The 22,340-nt window shown below is 37.6% G+C and overlaps 1 protein-coding gene across 3 annotated transcripts in view; it reads left to right on the top strand.

Moving 5' to 3' along the window:
- The window catches only part of FRS2 (fibroblast growth factor receptor substrate 2), a 54,792-nt gene extending 33,828 nt beyond the window's left edge, over window positions 1–20,964 (top strand). The window contains exons 2-8 of one of the 3 annotated variants that reach the window (XM_071766640.1): window positions 1,444–1,549; window positions 2,016–2,096; window positions 5,055–5,146; window positions 6,926–7,112; window positions 10,282–10,440; window positions 11,301–11,464; window positions 12,859–20,964. In XM_071766640.1, coding sequence (XP_071622741.1) covers window positions 5,081–5,146; window positions 6,926–7,112; window positions 10,282–10,440; window positions 11,301–11,464; window positions 12,859–13,809 — 1,527 coding nt within the window. In that variant the 5' untranslated portion in view covers window positions 1,444–1,549; window positions 2,016–2,096; window positions 5,055–5,080 and the 3' untranslated portion in view covers window positions 13,810–20,964. Of the gene's footprint in view, window positions 1–1,441; window positions 1,550–2,015; window positions 2,097–5,054; window positions 5,147–6,925; window positions 7,113–10,281; window positions 10,441–11,300; window positions 11,465–12,858 lie in introns of those variants that run through there. The other 2 variants (XM_071766655.1, XM_071766647.1) reach the window with 2 other exon arrangements.
- The last annotated feature ends 1,376 nt before the right edge of the window (window positions 20,965–22,340 follow it).

Genomic DNA, 22,340 nt, shown 5'->3' on the forward strand with positions numbered 1-22,340 from the left:
TTCTGAGGAATCTTTAAATTTTTACAGCTGATTCCTACAAAACATCGTGGATCACAAAGTTTAACTACATACCATGTGCAAAAAGTACTGTTGTGTAATTTTTTTTTTAACCTGCTCCTTTATAACGTCAATTGCTGCTTCCTGATGCTTTCATTTAGAAAACAGACTTGCTTTTTCTTATCTTCTTCATGTCACCTGTAATTCTGTATTTTTTTTTTATGTTCCGTGTGGTCCCTTTTTTCAGGCTCAGTAGTCCAGGTAGCACCTTTCTGGTTTTATTCTTCTTTTTTGACAGGGGAGGAATGGTTGCATGTGTTGTTACATCTGTGGATTCATGCAACAGCAGCATGTTTTTATTTTTACTTAATTCTTTCAAAAAAATTCTATTTAATTTTCTTCATGATAGCTATTGAGCTAGTATTTTCATTTAACTGCATGACTGATCTTTCCTAACAGATAGAGGTCTTTTGCTAGCTGCGTTATTTTGCATTTCACAGTATTGAATTTCTGCTGTTCTCTTGTATGGTCGCTCCACAGTAAGAGTATTTTGCAACTGTTATCCCATAGGGTGTCCTGGGATGAGTTTGGGACTGCATTACACTTGATACTATGCAAAAGAGTGCTTTGGGTTCCCAAAATGTTATTAATCTGGATGCAAGGCAGAGGACATCAGAGGAATACAAACAATATCATCAGTATTGATAAGGAGAGTGACAGTGATCTCAAGTTCGCAAAGATGTCCTGAAAGGCTGTTGAGAAAGGCTAGTGAGAAAGTATTCTTCTTAAACTCAAGTGAAGGGTTAAATTCTAGAAAGTAGTGTCAAACATCAAGGCCTTGTTTGGCAATTTTACAAACTGGGAATGGAGGCTGCCAACTGCTAGCCTAATGGAAACAGCAGTTGAGTTTTTGGTGTTAAATGTAAATTGATAGGTAGTATGAAAGTAACCCTAGAGGATAGCAATTTATAGTTTTATAGTTTATAGTTAATGTCATGAAGCAGGAGTCATAAGGCAAGTGGAGTAAGGATGATGTGTGAACCATTCAAGTCAGCATTTCTATATGTTCAGGGGGGTTAGCAAGAGGGAGTTAAAAAGAGTAACTTGTAGAGATATTCTGTTTGTCTGCTGAGGTTTGGTTCAGTGTGAGCTAAGGATAACTGGAGCTTTGCATCTGTCATTTCCACATGCTACATTGGGTAAGGAGGTGTGGAGTCCCCTGTGTGACACCAGATTATTTTCTTCCAAGACCCAGCTAGGCACTGAAGTGCTGAGGAAGCTCTAAGAGACCAGTACCTTGTCTAAACTCCACTGAAGATGCATCCCTAGCCATGAAGACCTCACTTGGCATAATACTGCAAAATAAATAATTATTATGTCTTTTTGTTAGTTTACTAGCAGGCATCTTAAAAGTAAGAAAAAATACATTTTTATATACTCTTCTAGTTCTAGGTCAAATGATTAGTTCTGTGGCAAGACAGCATGACACTTTGAGTATGACAGAAGCCCTGATGCTGCAGCAGAGGCTGGGAATATTAATGGCCAAATCTAGGTGAGTGTTTTTTCATTCTGCCAGTTCCCTAGCTGTTTAATTTCTTCTTCATAGCCTTGGATCATATCTCTCATTTGAAACAGCATTGCAGTTCTTGATTTTCTGTAGAAAATTAATGTTAGAATATATTGGAGACAAAATAAGGAGCTTCTATGATTATTGACTTGTGGTTTAGGCCCACCCTGCAGCTGGGTACTCAATACCATGCAGCTGCTTGCTCACTTGCTCTCCCCCGTGGGGATAGGGGGTTGAGATAGGGACAGGGAGGATTCACTCACCAATTATGATCATGGGCAAAACAGGCTTGACTTGGGGAAAAAAATCAATCTAATTTGTTACCAATCAAATTAGACAAGGGTAATGAGACATCAGTTCCTCTACCTTCTCCTCAGCGGTGCAGTGGGACAAGGAATGGGGGTTATGGTCAATTCATCACACATTATCTCTGCTACTCCTTCTTCCTCAGGGGCAGGACTACATTCACTCTTCCCCTGCTCCACTGTGGGGTCCCTCCCATAGGAGAGAGTCCTCCATGAACTTCTCCAGTGTGAGTATTGCCCATGGGTTGTAGTTCTTCACAAACTGCTCCAGCATGGGTCCCTCCCACAGCATGTAGTCTTTCAGGAACAGACTGCTCCATAGCAACTTCCATTGGTGTCACAGCATCCTGCAGGCATCCACCTGCTCCAGCATGGAGGCCTTTGTGGGCTAAAGGAGTGGGTATCTGTGCCACCATGGACCTCCATGGGCTGCAGGGGACAGCCTGCATGCCTACACTTCCACCATGGCCTTCACCACAGGCTGTAGGGTAATCTTTGCTTTGGCACCTGGAGCACCTCCTCCCCTTCCGTCTTCACTGACCTTGGTGTTTGCAGAGGTGTTTCTCTCCTATGTGACTTCTCTCCACTGCAGGTCTTCCAGCTGTTTCCTTTCCCCTTTTGAAATGTTTTATCTCAAAAGCACACCTTCCATCACTGATGAGCTTGGCCTTGGCCAGAGGCAGCTCCAACTTGGAGCTGGGGAAGCTTCCAGCAGCTTCTTACTGGAGTCAACCTTGTAGCCCCTCCCCTGCTACCAAACCCCCACCACGCAGACCCAGCACATTAGTACGTGCCTTTTGCTTGTTGTTCTTAATGTGCAGTGGCCATACTTCGTACAAGTTGATATACTTGCATCTTACTACTTGCAACTTGAGGGATTTTTCCCAACCTACTTTGCAGTTACTGTTTTGGAGGGTTTTGTTTGTTTTTTTTAAGGTTGCTGGCGCCTGCCTCCAACAGATTTGATCTGTTATTTTATGCTCAGTGCAAAGAAAGTCATGACACTATAACATCATGCTGCTATTTAGTTCTGTTTCCAATTTGTCAAAACATTTAGGGAGGTCTAAGTCTGGGCTTTCTTGAGTGCAAGCCTCTGTGCCTGAAGGCTACCAAAAGCTTCTGCAGCTATGGATGCTGAATGGACCAGAGCTTGAAAATATATGCTGCAAGTTTATTGTTACTATAAATGAGTAGTGAATTATAACAAGTAACCATTGTTGATCTGTCTGGCAGCTATTTTCACATGTTGCTCTTTTTAGAACTGGATCCTTAGAATAAATAGGAAAGTGTCAGTAGACTAACAAGACAATATCTGAACATTATTGTAGTGAGCTATTGGGGGGGGGGGGTTGCCAGGGTAGGAAATTAGGAATAGATTTTTTTTTTAACCTGTATTTGCCTTTCTAAACAAAACTGGCAGAATTAATAAGCGTAAGAATGTAATAGTTAAAGTAACAATAGGATGTATATGTGAAGATTATGAAAAGTACTCTATAATTGAGATTAATTAATAAAATTCAGGACTTTTACCAAAGACAGTTTTGCATACAGTTGTGTGTAGCATAGCTTCTGTCTGCATCAGTAGTAGCGAGCAACCAACCTCCCATTTCCATGTTGAGTTTGGGAATAAAAGCTCAGTGAAATAAATGCATGTTTTCATGTTATAGACAGAAATGACATTAAAGAATCCATGATTTTGATTATGTGTCTGGTGCTGAGCCTTTTTGTTAATGGATTATTTCAAGCACTGTGGTAACACTTTTTGTTAAGTTTTCCATTTCACCTCTTCAGGGGCTTAGTGGCAGATTTATGCAAATTCATGAATTCTCTAGGGTAGCAGTCTCTCTCTTGAGTGGCTTTTCAAGTCAAAAAGCGGGGAAGAGTTTGCTGCTCTTCATTTTACTCCTTGCACCTTGTTTCTCAGAAGACTAAAGTGCTACTTGGGTACTACTGCTGAATGCTTATACAGTCTCCATTTTCTAAAGGCGACAACAGATTTTTTTCCACTTTAGTCAGGAAAAGCTACCAACAGAACTAAGTTCTGTTATTCCTAATGTCTTATCTCTTATTGACTTACTAACTCTCTTCCAGGAGTTTTTCCTAATTTTCATTTGTGTAGTGGAAATATTAGTTCTTAACCCATACAAAGATGATGTCAACAGATTATGTTTTCTTTTGTCTGACTTTCTTGTAGGTAAATACCAGGCTTGCCACCCTCTGCAAGGTGGTAGAGGGATGCGAAGCCAGGTGTGACACTTGGTTCCATGAACATTTTATCTTACTATTCTATGGAAGTTTTACCATAGATAAAAATATTTCAAAGGAAAATATAAGAAATATCAAATGTTTATTTTTAGTTTCCTTAATTTAGACATACTGGTCTCTTTTAGGTGAATGTTCTACTGTTTTATAGCTAATGAAGGAAACAATAACACAAACTGAACAAAACAGAAGTTTAAAAACCCAATCAAACAAACAGAAAAACAGATTTGAAGTATTTGTGTTGAATCCAGGGTTTCTCTCCTTCCCTTGAGTTCGATTACATAGTTGTGTTTACATTGCTGTATGGGAAGTATTTAGGAGTGGAAGCACAGAGCCTGGCTGCACGCCTGCCAGCACAGGTCTGCCCACCCTGCCCCTCTCTGGCAAACCAAGCCTGGAGCAGCCCCAGCCAGGGCAGCCCTTCAGGATTGCCAGGTGAGCTCTTTGTGTTGGCTGCTCCTGGTAACCTCCTACAGCCCAGGGCTTGCATCTGCATCACTAGGGTTGTGCTCAACAGGCTGAGCAAAGGAGGGCTCCCTTTTGAGGGAACTGGAATGCAGGTGTACAGGCTCTGGTTTAGGAGATGGGAATCGCACCCATTAAGTTGTTTTTTGTTTTGCCCCAAGCTGCTGCCATGGGAATTAAGATGACAAACCAAGTGGGTCTGTTTGGTAGTAACCTCAAGTTGATTTATTGGTAGGACATTAACAGCTTGGTGCTTGCCACTCCTTAATGCCAAATCTTAACTATTTTTAAATATTTGTAACATTCATTATATTTTTTTATTACTTAGGACTGCAAAATTCGTCACAAGTAATGTTAATTTCAGAGAGCAGTTTTGTTGGGTTGTTTTGTTGATGATACTCTCCTTCAACTAAATTATAATTTTTTTTTCTTTTTTTTTTTATTCCCCCCCCCTTTAGAGATCCCATGGTCTTCTAAAGAAGTCATGGGTAGCTGCTGTAGCTGTCCAGATAAAGAAACTGTCCCAGATAACCATCGAAACAAATTTAAGGTAAGCAACTGACTCTAGTATGCTGTGAATGATTTTGTTGCTTTCTTGCAGAGTAGGTCTGTGATGGAAACATTTTAAATGAAAATATCATGAGAACTAGTGAGTGGTTAAATCACTGCAGAGTTGCAGGTTGTCTGTAGCTACAGGTTTCTCTTGCCCCTTTGAGAAATTGTTTCTTTGAGGAAGGAGAAGCAGCCTTGTTCTTTTGATCTGTGTCCATTTAAGTCAGTAGGGCTCAGGTAATTGTTATTGCCTCTGGGAGGTTATGGAATTCAGGAAGGTTGTCATAAGTATAAGGGAAATGCTACTGGAGAAGTGTGATTATGAACCTGGATAGCAGGTTGCCCCCAGATTGTGGGGGCAGCAACAGAAAGTTTTAGGACTGCTGATTTTATTTGCAGATCACCACTGACAGTAGCATTTTGAAAACTTTTGTTCTTTACATGAATAAATTTTATTTATAAATGTGCTTCTGTCCCTTATATCCCTGGAATTTGTAAGCTTGTGGCACTTGTTCCTGTGCTTAATGTGTCTAACATGAAGCTGCTGAAGTCAATGACCTTAAGTAAATACATCTTTCCATAGTCACACAAGTCAGATTTGTTTCTGTGCTCCAAACTGTCTGTGAGTTGGCAAAGGAATGTAATGCTTCTATAGTGAAAAATGATTCATGCATTGCCTTAGGGAAACACTGAAATGAGCTTTAAAGCTATGGGATTTTTGGGAAATGTTTTGTATTATCAGTACAAAAAGCTGAAGGATAAAATATTTTTCTGTTCTCTTGCTTTTATGCAATTGACATCACTTTGTGTGACTAGTTCCTATTTTTCTCCTCATAGGATTTCTCTATTGTTTGTGTGGGTTGCTGATTCAGCAGCAGGGAGGAGAAGATGAAAGAATGTAATTTGCAAAATGAAGAAAGTTGGCATAAACCTCAGTGGCAGATGAAACTATGAAACTATAGGATTGACTAGATTTCAAGTTGAAAATGTTTCTTTAAGGAATAACATTATTTATTTCATAGGGAAGATTTCTGTAGGTTTTTTTATTAAGAATTGCACTAAAAGCAACATTCTGAGATGAAATACATGGGGAAGAAAATATGCATTATATGATTTCCATAAAGGATGGAGATGACCTCAAACTGGTTTCAAAGCATAAAGTATAAGAGTTGAAGCTCTTTACACATTTTCACACAAGATAACCACAGGGTATTTGAATTATTTCTTGACTTTAAAAGGCAGAAAAAAAATCTAGAAGTCTGGTGATTCAGCACAGGGCAAGGCTATACAGGTATGTGAAGGAAGCTTTATCTTGGAGCCCCTTATCCTTTTTCATTCCTTTTCCCAACTGTAAGTGGGGTTATATGACAAAGCAAATATTATTTTTTTTTTAGAAATGGGGCTTTGAAAGTTTCCATTATCCGAGGTATGCCTTATCTGCGTGGAAACACTAGAATATGTACAGAAACCCAGTTTTAAAAAAATAAATAAATATTTAACTTACAAATCTTTTTTATTTCATATTTCTCCTTGGATTTTGATGTAATGTTATGTAGTCTCATTCATATTGCTCTTAAATATATATTATTTTAGTTCTGGGCTTTGTGTTGTAAAGGAACCAGCTTGAGGTGAGGTCTTTTTTTAAAATTCTACTTCAAGGATTGTAACTAGTCGGATAAAGCAGACAGTACCCATTAGTGAAACATTAAGGTTATTAATTGTGGTACTGGTGCTCAAAAGAGCGCTTATCTAATGCTATTTAACTTTCTTTTTATAGGTTATTAATGTGGATGATGATGGTAATGAACTGGGTTCTGGCATAATGGAACTTACAGATACAGAACTAATTTTGTATACCCGTAAAAGGGACTCAGTAAAATGGCACTACCTCTGTCTCCGTCGCTATGGCTATGACTCAAATCTTTTCTCTTTTGAAAGTGGCCGAAGATGTCAGACTGGACAAGGTATGTGGAATTTTTGTTTATAAAGCTTTCTGGAAATTTATTTGATGTTGCAAGACAATTTTGTTTAAAAAAAATATACTTGTGTGCCCTTTTGGCAAGGATTATAGGAGACTATAGTTTTATATGGGAAAATGGTTTCTCAAAAAAAAAAAAAGGTAATTTATGATGAATGGTTTATTGTAAAACTGTGGATTTGAGTTGCACATAGTTTTTGGCATTACAGGTCTTGAGCACTTTATGCTTGTATGTGTGGAATCTTCTGGTCAAATTATGAGGTGGTTTGTCAGGGAAATTCTTCTACCTTAGAGGTTGACTTGACTTTCACAGAGGGGCAGGGCAGCCTAGAACTGCAGAGGAAATCTCCTTGGAATTTGAAGAATTCTTTATTTTTAGATTTTGAGAGACTGGAGCACAGGTATGAAGTGGATATCCCTACCCCATTATTGTCTTAAGTAGCACACTTGTGTTTTATCCTCTTCTGAAACAAATATTTATATTTGAAACTTTCATTTATATCAGTGACATAATTCTCACATTTTGACAGGTTTTTTAATGAAGTGTTTAGACTCCAGCTATGTTCAGTTATTTTCTGTGTAGCTTTTAATGGGAAAAAGGTACTTACCTTTCCATATCCAAGATCATGCCTGCCTTGGCCTGCATCTGAGGAGATTCAGGGTTTTTCCTCTCTCTTCATGGAAGCACTTTCTGAGCACTGTTCTGGTTGACATTCCCAGCCTTGCTTTGTATCTTTCTACTGTGCTGCAGCTGTGTGTAGTTGGAATTCTTATGTATTAATATGTTGTGAAATTAGGTTGCATTTTAGTTTTCTTACAGGTTTTTAGCATTTGCTTGTGTTTTTATCTAATCATGATATTTAACAGTTGCAATCTATGTATTTTTTTAGTTTCACTGTAAAAAAATCAGGAAGATTAAAGTACTTGATCATACACAAAGCTGGTCAATCAAGCAGAGGTACAGGCAGAAAGGTTATTTTTGCTGGGAGTTTAGAAGGCATCTTCTCATGAGACTTCATCTTCTCATGAGAAATAGAGATGTTTTCAAATGTTTACAATACATGCCACACTAAACTAAATTTTCAGAATTTTCAGACTCAAATGTAATAAACTTTGCTTTGGAGAAATTCGCTTGAATTTATTTTGCAGGTTTAATTTACTGCTTCTCCTAAACATGTAAAATAGTTACCATTTCAATTTTCAGTTGAAAACACTATTTTGAAGGTTTTCTGTGGCTAATGAGCAAGTCTACAGAAATTTCCATTGAGCCTTACCGAGTTCTCTGCTCCTTTTTTTCTTTTTTTAAATAGAGAAGATTAAGCAGGCTGTGTAAGCAGCAGCTCTTTCCTCCCTCTTTTGTTTCTTGTCTCCCTTACGTAATATTAAAATACTGTGACTACTGAGAAAAAAGAAATCTGGCAGAAAATGTTCTCTGCTGCCTTTTTGCAATGGAGCATTGTTCCTGAGACCTACACAGAGTTTTGTGGGCAAAACTTCATCTTCACTTGGTGAGATGACCAAGAATTTTAAAAGTAAGAATATTCTGAATACTGCCCAGCAACTTGTTCTGATTGCAGTAGTCAATATTCTTGTTTGTGTTTTCCACTTAATCTCAAATTGTATTTATTGATAAGTTGTCAGAATTCTCTGACTGCAAAACACCAAGTTTGTGCTAGATATTTTAAAATTTAGAACATATTTTGGGAACACAGCTAACATTACTCAGGATAGAGAACTTGGAGGAGTTGGTGTATAATTCTGTAAGTTGACAGATCACATTGTATTTTACGGGAATGTATTTAATAAAGGTTTTGTGAAGTTGTTCTTTGCAGTTGCAGTGCCAGTTTTATTCAGTTCATATTTTAAGGGTTCATCGATTTGGAATCACTTTTTTTAAGCAAAGGGGTAAAGGCAGCTGAATTTCTCAGAAACATACTGGGAGCTTTTTTAAGCTTATCCTCCATTTAAAAAAAAAATGTCCATTAAGATTTAAGTATCCAGTGTGAATTTTCAGGAATGTGAAAATACTTAAACATGGACTATTACACTTAAGCTGGATCATGGGTTTGGGGAAATGTAACAGAAGCAGCTCTACAGCTGCTGTGTTGCAAACATGAAGCTTATTCACAGCACCAGCTGAATATTGATTGTTGAGTGTCATTACCCTTAGTCCATTTGGTATTCTCCCAGATGGGTTTTTGTGAGCTACCAGCTTTTGGAGAACTTATGGTAGTTCTCATCTGTCCCTGTTCTGCGTCCTTAAAAATATATGATGATAGTAATTGCCAGCATATTAGCACAATTGCACTTACAGAGCTGGTTATATAGGTAGGTAGTTTTTATTAAAGAGTATTTTAGGCTTGTAATAGTCACTTTAGATAAATAGCACCTGCACCCACGTTTAACAAGCATGTCAACTTTAACTTCATGCTTTCAATGGAAGAATAATCCAAAGATGCAGCTTTGCTGGTTAGGGTAAGTTGGGGCACTCCCTGCTGTTTAAAGGCAAAGTGGCACAATACACACACAAAAACCATGGTATTGCTGCTAACTTTGTGTTCTGTGTCTCTCCTTTAGCCTAAAGCAGTTAGTTTGTTACTGTCCGTTTCACAGTTTGTCTTACTAGCTTTTCATTTTAAACTCAACTTTTACCCAGTGTTTAAGTCCTTCTTTCCTGTTGTGTGGGTAACTCATGTTTATGATAATTTAACAGAAATAGGATTTAAAAAATATGACCTTGTAGGACCACAGTAGTTTCATTCAGTGTTTTAATTGGTTCATTTACTTACTTAACAGGTGTATTTTTATCAATTAAAAAAAAAAAACCAAAAAAAAAACAAAGAAAAAAAAGTCTTGCCCTGTTTTGTGCCTTTTTTTTTTACCCCTCATTTAGCACTAACACCTTATTTTAATTGAATGAATTTTCTGTTCTAATTTACCTTTTGGTGCATGGGAAACTTATTCTTGTATCAGATAAAACCTTTAAAGCTTCTCACAATAATTTGGTGTGTTTAGGTGCAATAAAAAATTCTTAATATTTTTGCTTCTTTAACAGGTATTCATTATGTGGATTCCATATTGTTTAGTAGCTACATGCATTGTCAGGCATGTTTCTTACATTAAAGGATTTTAATTTTTTTCTTGTATTTTTATAGGAATCTTTGCCTTTAAATGTTCCCGTGCAGAAGAGCTATTTAATATGTTGCAAGAGATAATGCAGAATAATAGCATAAATGTGGTAGAAGAACCAGTAGTAGAAAGGAATAATCATCAGACTGAGTTGGAAGCTCCAAGAACCCCTCGAACACCTACCAGTAAGTATGGTTTTACTGTCAGATGATATACCTGAATGTAATGTGGTACTTAGCTTTAAATTAGTTTTCTTTTTAATTACCTAAAGATTTAATGCAAATTAAATGCCTTTTCAGCTAAGAGGCTAATTACCAGTAATGCATTCTCTTGAGGTACTTGCTAAGGACTCTCTTAAAAATCTTAAGTCTTGGGAGCAACACTGCTGGTCAAGTTCCTCAGCTTGAAGAAATAAGTTTTGGAAGCTTAGTTGTTGAATAAGAGCACAGCTTTGTATTTAATTGCTTTATAATATGTCACAGTATTTTACTTGTAGCATTTCTGAGAAATGTTAATGTTGGGCAATATTCCAGCCGTTTTATTAGGAAAAAAAGTGATGGTAATATCACATCTGTGGTGGGTTTGGAGTCTTTCTTTTGCTGTGAATAGAAGGATGGATAGAGTGAAGTCCTTTCAGAAAGACTAGAGGATATTAGGTAATCCCAGGTAGATGGCTTGATATTTGAAACTAGGAATTCCAGCTTATTGATTATTTCAGAGAAATAGAAGCTTAAATAATTAAATCCCTCTTTGTTAGAGAGATGTGTTGTTAATGGTAGAAAGGGAAGATAGGGAGCTAACTGGGAGGACTGTGGTTGTTATACACCTAGATTTCAGTGGGTGCTTTCAGATGTTTGCTATACTTAGCAATTTAGTTTCCCTTTCCCTCCCCCCAGCAAAATCGAGTGTTGTGAATTTTTAATACTGTTTTACATATTGTAATTTCTCTTCTAAAAATAAAAATATTAATATAAGATGCATCTCTAATTACATACAGTATAATGCTCTATTTTAATACAGCTTTGCTTGTTTCTAATTTAATCAGCTCCTGGGTTCAATGCACAAAGTTTACCTAATGGCTATCCCAGATATCCATCTTTTGGAGATGCTTCATCACACCCTTCCAGCAGGCATCCTTCTGTCGGAAGTGCACGCCTCCCCTCTGTTGGTGAAGAATCAACACATCCATTACTTGTAGCAGAGGAACAAGTGTGTATTTTTTTTCCCTCTTACCATTCAGATTCTACATTATTTCAGATTTTTCCAGTGTATATTCTTTAGGGTTTCATTTGTGGTTTTCATTTTTGGGTGTAGTGTATTTCTGCTGTATGTTAACTACCTCAGAAATGCTTTGCCTCTTTAAAATCATACCTTGTAGGATAGCTGGCTGAGGAAGAGTAACTGTTTTAAGTTAAATAAAGATACAGAAAGTATATATTTGCATATACTTGTTTTTAAAAGTTTCAGTAATTGTTTTTAGAAACATAAATCACATTTTATAATGGGAGGTTCTGGCAAAAAGCCTTTTATATAAAGTCTTCTATTTGGGGAATAAAAATCATGGAATAATTTTGGTTTGCAGAGACCTCTAGAGTCCTCTAGATCAAATTCTGAAGTTAGAGGAGGTTGCACAGAGCATTGTCCTCTCAGGCACTGAATGTTCCAAACAAGGGGATTCCACAATGCCTTTGGGCCATCCATTCCAGTGTTTGACCACCTTGGTTGTGAAAACATTTTTCCTTAATATGTGTTCCTAGATGGCTGCTGCTGTGAAACACTACTTTTGCTGTTTGGGTATCCAGACACAGGATCCCATTACTTAAGTCTTTACTTTTTCAGTTTCATTTTCATCCACTGTGGAGACATGGAGGCTTAAACTAGTGGTGTATTCCTATCGTTCTTAGTGGAAGCTGCTCTAACTCCTGCTCCTTTTTAATTCTGAGGGCCACAGTTCTTTTGTAATTGTGTTTATCTGTTTCGGTTTCTGGTAGAAAGAATGAACAGGTCTGCCAGCAGAGCCAGCCTCATTCCTTAACTAGTACACAAGGCAAAATCCTGAGGTTTTGCTTTGTTTTTAGTGGGCAATAAATTCCCTTGCAGATTGGAAATAAAAAAGAAATTTAGCCAAAGCAACTACTGAGCTGAGGGCTAGTGTTATGGTAGGGGACAACAAAGTAGAACTCTGCTTTGCTGATTTGGCCAAGTGAATTAATGACTTAAGTTGGATCAGCCCAAGCTTACCCTGACCAGAGCAGAGCTGAAACAGAACCTAAAAAGCTGTAACTAGAGTACAACTGGAATAAGCCATCAAATCAGTAATTATTAAGGTAGGATGTAAATTGCATTCTTTGTCTGCCTTGAGTACTGATTTTATTTAGAGCAACATTAACAAAACCAACAACAGTTTCATGGAAAACAACCAAAACTGAGCACAGTTTGGCAAAATCTGAGAGAGAATACCTTTGCTCTTAAACAGCTACTATCACAAGATTAGGTTTTCAGGTATATCGATAAGAAAAGCGGGAAGTTAAGAAGGAAAGAAATTTGGAGGGGGGGGAAGTGCAGACAGCATTTGAATTTATCTTTTTTAATTGCTTTTCTAGGTGCACACTTATGTCAACACTACTGGGGTACAAGAGGAAAGAAAAAATCGATCGAGTGTGCATGTGCCGCTGGAATCAAAGCTTTCAAACACTGAAACAACTAAAGTGAAAGAAGATCAGATATGTACTGATGACAGAGATGGTCAGGTTCTCCTGGAGCCTGAAGGAGTCAAGTTTGTTTTAGGACCAACACCTGTTCAAAGGCAGTTAATGGAAAGAGAGAAACTGGAGCAATTTGGAAGAGACCAAGTTAGCGGCAGCAGCACAAACAACACTGAATGGGACACTGGGTATGACAGTGATGAACGCAGAGAAACACCATCTGGTAATAAATTGGTGTATGAAAATATAAATAGGTTATCAATCCCTAGTGCCTCAGGGGTCAGGAGAGGTCGTTTGACATCAACCAGTACCTCAGACACCCAGAACATTAACAACTCGGCTCAGAGGAGAACTGCACTGTTGAACTATGAGAATTTGCCATCCTTGCCTCCTGTTTGGGAAGCCCGCAAGCTGAGTAGAGATGAAGATGACAGTTTAGGACCAAAGACCCCATCTCTGAATGGCTACCACAATAACCTAGATCCAATGCATAATTATGTCAATACAGAGAATGTAACAGTACCAGCAAGTGCTCATAAAGTAGAATTTACACGACGTCGGGACTGTACCCCAACAGTCTTTAACTTTGACATTAGACGTCCAAGTTTAGAACACAGGCAGCTCAACTACATACAGGTTGACTTGGAAGGTGGTAGTGACTCCGACAACCCTCAGACTCCAAAAACCCCCACCACTCCTCTTCCACAGACTCCAACTAGGCGCACAGATCTGTATGCTGTGATAGACATTGAAAGAACTGCTGCTATGTCAAGCTTGCAAAAAGCACTGCCCAGAGATGATGGTACTTCTAGGAAAACTAGACATAACAGTACAGACCTGCCTATGTGAGCCTGGGAAACATTAAATCATTTGCACCTTTTGTGAAGTTTATAAAATTGAAGATGCAAATACTTTGCATTTCTTAACACTAACGCCTTTTATAGACTAACAGAACTTTTTCTGCATACTTCATGTACTTGTCTAACTAAAGGGAATCAATGTAGAGCAAGTATTCATTTAGGTAACACTATTTCATTCTACAGTAGTAGTAATTACTGCATAGCAGCATCACCACCTTTCACAGTGCCTCTTTAAATTGATTAGTCTGAGTGACATGCCAGTTTTGAATTTATAAATATTCTGGTCTGGTGCCTATACTCATTAATGGCATTTATAACACTTTTTAAAGCCTCTTGATATGTGCATTATTGCTGGTAAACCTAATCTTTCAAGATATCTATCTTAGGTTCATTCCTCATTGAAGTGGCTCCTCCAGAATGAAATGTATGTAACCCATTAATTCACTCAGTTTGATGTACACAAGATACCTTGGTTCATCTCAAAGGATATAAACACCACACCTTTTTTTGTCTGTTTGGTTTTTTTTAAGATCACATGGGCAAGAAGGCCTCTTAATTCTCAATAGTTCTCTTAACTTGTGTGATACTTGAGAGGTCACATCAAAATTTGCTGATCAGAGCTATAAATGCATCTAAACACAGCCTTAAGCTCCTCCACTAGAAGAGAATTCCAAGTGGTTTATCAATCCCCTGTGAAATCTGACAGAATTTTAATCTCATTAGAGTTGTGGAGTTTTTTTGTGAAGGAATTCACAAGTTGGTGGTATGAATTAAGGCTTTCTTGTCATTTCTTAGTTTCTTTGCATTTGTGTGTTTCTTTTGTATCTGTTCTATAATGTCGTGTTTTAAAAGTCAGAATTTTTTGTACATAGCTTTAATTATTGTTCAGGGTTGTTTATGTGTTTGTCTCAGTTTCTGCATTTGACAAAGACTCTTGAAGTTCAAATGGTTGTCTTTGTCCAGTGTTTTACTTTTGTATGCCTGACAGAAATATCCCAGCTCTCTAGCAGCATGCATAATTGCACAACTGGAATGGTTTATTAAGCAGTTACAGTCTTCCTTTGAAGCATCAGACACAGGTTACACGGGAGGCAGGGTACTGGACTTGATAGTTCTTTATACAAAATTGTATGTTCTAGCAATGTGCACCATAGTTGATAGTATAATTTAGAAAGATATACAATAAATTATCTAAAGGGAGTATTATCTACAAGCATCCTTCTCCTTGTGCAGCTGGTGAACTTTGCAATGATGGCTGCTCAGTGTTACAGGTACACGCAGGTAGAACGTTGTTTGTTGAATATGGCAGATGCATCCTTGGCAGATTCGGGTTGTGGGCATTTTGTTTTTTTAATACTCTGAATAATTTTAGAATTCTTGCAGGTGCACCTTCATACTATCAGATGTGTTATCAGATGAGTTATCTCATCAGATGAGGTAACTCTTGAGCCAGTGATTGCAAAGGAACTGATACTTGTGTAAACTGGTGTGATGGAAAATAACCCTTGAACTGTGAGTGAGGAAAAACATAAAAGCCATTTGGAGATCTGAAAAAAGCATTAAGGGTCTTCATGCAATATTTGAAGTTTTATATAAAAAAACAAACTGCTGTTGTTTTCAGTCTTTTAAATTGGAGTGTGTTCCTGTTTTCTTTGTTAACTTCTTCATTGGTCTTCTCTCAGTTCAGTAGTGGCAGCAGAAGTAGCACCTGAAATCCATCATCTTGCCACACCAGTAAGGGATATCAGGCAACCTTTTCCCTCTGACTTTCATTATTCTTCACAGACTGTATTGGTACTGGAATACCAGATGCACAAAAAACATAAATAGCAGAAGTAAAAGATGGGAGTCCTTGAGAACATTATGAGGAACTTAAATGAGATTTTAAAAAAAAACCCTCATTAGTGATTTCAGTGTCAGCCTATGCATATGCTTGTGATAGACCCATTGACTTCTGGGGGAGCCTTGATATTTGTAATGGCTGCCTAGAGTAAGACATTTTACAGGTCTGCAGTGTTAGAGTTTCTTCACATTTCTGCCATTGCCTCACCTTACACTATGGACCAGTCTTGCTCCATATAGAAGAAAAATTGCCAGGTATGGCAAAATACTTAGTGGATTCATGATAATGGTGTGCTTTTTGTTATTAGTTTAGAGCTTACTTAAATTTTTGAGCTAAACTAATGCCTTCAGCATGTGTTTTGAGGCAAACATGTCTGATCTAGCTAGATGCCTAGAAATATTTGGTCTTCATCTGTAGAGTATGGGTGTTTCAGAAATACTTATTAGCTGGACCCTGAAAACACACCTGTGAGGCAGGGAAGTAGTAGTCTTAATTGATAAATAGAGAAACAGAGGCTTCAGGTAGATCCTAAGTGTCATGCCAAAATTACACCAGTCATATTCCTCCTTAATTCCAGTGCACTCTACCATGTGTTTATCCTGAATAGTCTCAGATACAAGGGATGGTATCAGTAATTATTGTTATGTTCTTGCAAGTTGTTTTCTTAGCACTGGTCCCCAGAATTGAGAAAACAGATTTATAATATTTTAAATTTCTGTAGCCTCAATTATATTAACAAGTCTGACCATGTATTTTCCTGTGCTATTTTTTTATCCTCTTACATTTTACAATGCTTTCTGGTTTTGCAAATACTGCAGACATACTGGGTAATCCCTGTTACACACAATACTCATCTTAAGCATTCCTTATTTTCTGCCCCTTGAAGTAGATGTAGTTGCAATGCACTTTACCCTTTGAGACTGGGTAAATATTTTTCCAGCTCAGTCTCTTTAATGGCTGTGATACTATGTTTAGTGTCTGTAATCTGGGATTCAGTTTTCAGCTGAAATCGCTCCACAGTATTTAGGTTGTATTTATTTTGGGCTCTCGTTGTACAGAATGAGAAACTACAAATACGTAATCATTTTCTTTAGTAAGTGGGACATAGAAAGTTTACATAGTTCCTGCAAAATTGGCAACATCTCTGTCAGTACAATTTTTCATACATAACATGCAGTTGGCTGCTATCGCTTCAAGCACATTTGACAAGGGAAAGCCTTTAGTTGTAGGTATTCCTTTAATGCAAAATTTGAGTAAGACAGATATTAGTTTATCTTTTTAATGAGTTTAACCTGAGTTGATAAAGATGAAACAATGAACTAAAGTATATAATAAAAATTGTACTAATTAGTGAAAGAGTTAGTGCAGCTCAGAAAGCCAACCGGGTCCTGGGCTGCATCAAAAGAAGCACAGACAGCCCATTGAGGGAGGTGATTCTCCCCCTCTGCTCTGCTCCTGTGAGACCCCACCTGGAGTGCTGTGTCCAGTTCTGGAGTCCCCAGCACAAGAAGGACACAGAGCTCCTGGAACATGTCCAGAGGAGAGACACTAAAATGATCAGAGGGCTGGAGCACCTCCCCTATGAAGCCAGGCTGAGGAAGTCACGGTTGTTCAGCCTGGAGAAAAGGAAGCTTTGAGGTGACCTTATAGCAACCTTCCAATATCTGAAGGGGGCCTACAAGAAAGCTGGGGTGGGGCTTTTTACATGGGTGTGTGGTGAGGGGACAAGGGGCATGGTTTCAGACTTGAAGAGGAGAAATTTAAGTTAGACATTAGGATGAAATTCTTTAATTTGAGGGTGGTGAGACACTGGCACAGGCTGCCCAAGGAAGTTGTGGCTGCCCCCTCCCTGGAAGTGTTCAGGACCAGGTTGGATGGGGCCTTGAGAAACCTGATCTAATGGAAGGTGTCCCTGCCCATGCAGGGGGGTTGGAACTCGATGATCTTTAAGGTCCCTTCCAACCCAAACCATTCTGATTCTGTGATTCTGTTCTATGAAAATGTAGTCCATTGGTTATATCAGGAAATTTTTTTCTCAAATTGATGTTAAGAAGAGGACCAATTTCTTTAATTCTGTGTCATTTCTTCTTGGTGACTTCATAAAACCATATAGAAAAGACTTCTGAAAAACTTGCCTCTCACTAGAACGCTTTTTGTTTCTCCTGATCATTACATTTGCATGTGACAGGATTTGAATGTAATCAAGTGCATTGAAGCACTGTTCTTGTTCCTGTTGAAATCTACAGAAATTTTATAGAAATCTTAGGTTTTCAGATCAACAGTTCATATCATAAGCTGCTTAATTCTGACCCAGCCTCACTGCCCCTCCCTGATGTTTGGGTATTTGTATGTGCCTGTACACCTCTGGCTAGGGATTGGCTGTAAAAAGGGCCACAGGAAGATGCAGGCTGTATGAAGTCCAAAACAATGTCAAAACAGGGCTGCTCTTTTGCAGGTGACAGACCAGCAGTTGATTTTGCTGGGTTTTTTTTAACAGTCTGTATTGGCTCAAAACCTGGCTATCCTTGGTTTTTGGTTTATATTTAACCACTTATCAATTAGACAGTGACAGGAGGGAGGAGATTGTTTTTCCTCACTGTTGTTGATGTAAAAATTCAAATTGTGATTAATGCCAGTTATTACTTTGAGCATATAATGGTGTATCTGATTTGGACTTCTGTTTCTAAGCAGTATTTTCCTCTACATGTAAGGTGGGATCAATGGTGAAATTCCATTTATGCACTGTACTAATTTATTTCATAGCTGCAAATAAGATGAAGCTGATTTAGTAGGAACTAATAGGGGACTTAAATCTGAATTTTTTCTATTTCCCCTAAAGAAATTTGGTCTTTCAATTTGATAGATAGAATTAGGTATTTTAAAAATTTAATTATAAGACCTTTCCCATACTTTCCTTGATGTAGCGATTCAGACATTTATATTTGACAGTATTTACTTAATATAAACTCAAGTTCATTTATGATATCTTTATTTTAATTTCATATACACTCCAAAAAAAAAAATCTGCAAGAAATTCCATCTCAAAAAATTGCGTTAAGTTGGAGTCAAGGTTGCTGATGTCCTCCTTACTGAGCATATACAAAAAATAAAGGCAGTCTTGAGCTAAGGTTCTTTTGCAGTCTTTAGGAATAACTTCCTCTTTTGGACAAGTTAAGTGAATAAGAAAAAAAGACCTTGGCAGTTGTAACTGACCATGTATACATTATTTCTTGTGATACTGTGCTGTAAGATATGTGACTTAAAAGTCTGTCAGATATCTTATGAGGATATTATCATAACATGGTGTCTACTCCAGATTAACGCAGTATTTTGTTTGGAAGAATGTACAGATAGAAATAGAATACAAGAGATAAAGTTACCTTGAAAGTTAATAAAACAAGTGTCAGACATTTCAATATTTTTATACGTAACAAAGGGCATTTTGAAATTTTCTTGCAGTTTTACTAATTATTTAGTGTGGTAATATACATATCTTGTGACAACATTTTCTGCTATATCCATTATTTGGTGTAATTCTTTTTTATGTAGCAAATATGTGTATATACAAAGGAGATTGTTAAAAATATGCTTAAGAAATAGTCTTGAGCCCTTCAGAACAGGGACCATCTTCCTCTGTGTTTGTAAAGTAATTAATGCCTTGGGTACCGCGACGAAGCTTCTGCCTCAGACCCAAGGTGACCAAATTTCCAGGTGGTGGGCAGGGAGAAGCAGCTCCTCCTCTCTCTGCTTTGCACAAGAAGCCTTAGTATGGAAGTTGCTGTCAGACTCACCTTGCCACTCCCTGATGCTGGGGCTGTTTACATGGTGATTCCCAGCACCACCTGCCAACAGCTCAGAGTCCACCTCTACGTTGGTCCAGTAGGAAAGGAAGTCGGAGGTAGGAGCTTTGATGTCATCAAGGAATCTTCCTTGTTAGCAAGAATTACGCTTCTGGAACTTGTTTGGGCCTCACATAGCATCCTTTGAAGCCAAACAAATGATTTGTGTTGGCCTTGAGGGCCACTGGATGTGTTCCTACAAGATCAAGTTCTGCTGATGTAACAGTTCTGTTGCAGCTGAGGAGCTGGTTGGTCAAGTTCTTCAGGAATGGTCTAAAAATACTGTAAAGATATAAATATATTTAATTATGTGTACTGAAAAAAAGTCCTATTTGTTGTGGTCACAGTTCAAAATGTTATGTGAATTTTGATTTTAGTCATACTTGCATATATATTGTTTTAACTATTATGCAAGAAAGAGGAAGTGATTCTGAAGCGTGTGAAAGATCAGAATTACACCTGTTTTTAATGGTTATATTATTTAGGAATGGATGTCAGCAAATTTAACTCCATATTAATGCAGTTTTTTTGCATTAGAATATGTGTGTATATCATACAGCCACATTTTATATATAATATATTATATTTGGTACTAACTTTGTATTTTCCCTAAAATTTTGCCAAATCTCAAACACAGATGTTCTCACTTCTAAGACTTCGGTACTTAATAACTGAATGTATAAGAAATGCTCTGGTATGAAAGGAGAGTGTTGTGTGGTATCCCAAATTACAGATGTCTCAACCAGCTGGCGCATTGCCTTTTTCACATCTTGTTTCATTGCAGCTTCACCTTTTGTCTCCTTAAAAACAGTCTGTGTTTTAACTAAACTGCAGGCCTGCCATTACAGTACAGCTGGATACCACTCCAGTGTGAAAGCTGACTGGTAGTAGTAAGAATATAAAGGTCCACCAGTGTGCCACAAATGCATTTTATTAAATGCAGAAATAGACTTTTCTAGAAAGGCCAAAATCTTATGTTGTATGTTCTTTTCTTGTCACTACATTGTATGATATTGTAAGATTATTGTATGACCTAATTTGCATTATAAAATGTTTTTTCCTACTTAAAGGCATAAATATAGCAACTTTGTATAAAGGTAGCTTTCTAGATTTTTATTTCTTTTTATATAAAAAAAGTCTAAACAGTGAGAGTACCATTGCCAAATTGTTTATAAAATTTGCCCTGTTCAATGAATTTTTTTTACAAACATTCCATATTTCTTTTATGAAAAAGTGATATTATACTATGCAGAAAGAGTGTATTTTTAAGCCATTCCACGTTACTCTTAAAAAAAAAAATCCCTTGTCTTAAGCTGTCATTATTGAGAAAGCTTATCAAATGTGCATTTTTAAAAATGTATCATGTATTATGACAACATTTTGCCCCTTTACCAGTGCCAACTTCATTTGGAAAAAAAAATAATTGTAGCATGGCAATAAACTATTGATTTTACATGGAAAATTGTCTGTGGATTATTTCAGCATTTCCTAGTGTTAGTGTCATGGTATTGCATTTTGTTAGTATAACCTTCTTTGCTTTTCTTTAAATCATTGCTTCAGGTACCTGTCTCCCTCTCCCACCTTGTATTTCACTCATTACTCTGGTAAAAACAAAATAACATAATGACTTAGAAAACAACAAGGTTGAAGTCCTGTCCAGATAAAATTTTTACTTTTTTCTGGAGACCATACAAGGTTGAAGTCCTGTCCAGATAAACTTTTTACTTTTTTCTGGAGACCATAAAATATGGTGTAGATTAATCAAAATGCATTGCTTGCTCTCTTCTCCCTCCAAAGTCACTGCTTTAAGGCATAATTTTAATGAAGTTGTTTCTGGCCAACAAATCAACAGAACACTAGAAACGTCAGGAAATACTTCATTTTCAGAATTTCTTAAGTAATTATGTTATGGTGTTTGTGCATAATGTTGCTAACTTGAACATGTGAAAAATCAGTTTTCAAGAAGGTTTTTCATGTCCCTGGCCAACAGTTCTGCAACTTTCCTAACAGGAATGGATGCCTAGCAGTCCATTACATTTAACATTTCAATAACATGATACAGAGTTCATAGAAACTTTGGTTCTACCTTCATTTCAAAGAGGAGCAAAGCTTCCCACTAACAGTGGTTGAAATGCTTCAGTTCATCGGTTCTGGCGTGACAACACATGCAGTTAGAGAACTAACTGCTAGCAATATTATAACAAATACCATGTTACTGATGTGATGCCAGTATTCATATGCCTCACATTCTTGACCTGATGATGCTTTGTTCTGAAACAAAATTATGAAGGTAGCTCAAAATAGGTAGCATTGAACATTTAAGCATTAAAGAGCCAACCTTCCAGCTGTATTTGCCTAGTACTACGATAGGCAATAATGACCTTCTTAAAGTCCCTACACATAAAATCACAATAAACCATCAGTTAATAATCAGTTGGAAGCATCCATCTCTCCCTTCCTTCCTCCCCCTTCCTTCCCTTCCCTCTCTTTCTCTCTCCCTCTCTCCCTTATTTGCTCAGTCTTAAGTGACAGGTTTGACTGAGACTACGCCTCAAACTATTGACGCCTGACTTGCTGGTCCTGGAGAAACCTGGGAATGGTTACTGCTCTTATTATTCCTACATCATTAAAGAGCTTGGCTATAAGCAGGTCTTGATCTAAATTAAAGCACTATCAGTAGATGTGGAGACACGTGGAGGTCTGGTTGAGAATTCATCCTGAGCAGGCAAGCCTGTGCCTCACTGAGCTGTCTGCTGTATCAAATGGTCTTCAGGGCTGAAACACATGCTGTTTCTCGACAGGTGATTGACCAAGTATATATGTTTATGCAGATATTGA

The sequence above is a fragment of the Heliangelus exortis genome, chromosome 1, assembly GCF_036169615.1.
Source record: "Heliangelus exortis chromosome 1, bHelExo1.hap1, whole genome shotgun sequence".
Classification (NCBI taxonomy): domain Eukaryota; kingdom Metazoa; phylum Chordata; class Aves; order Apodiformes; family Trochilidae; genus Heliangelus; species Heliangelus exortis.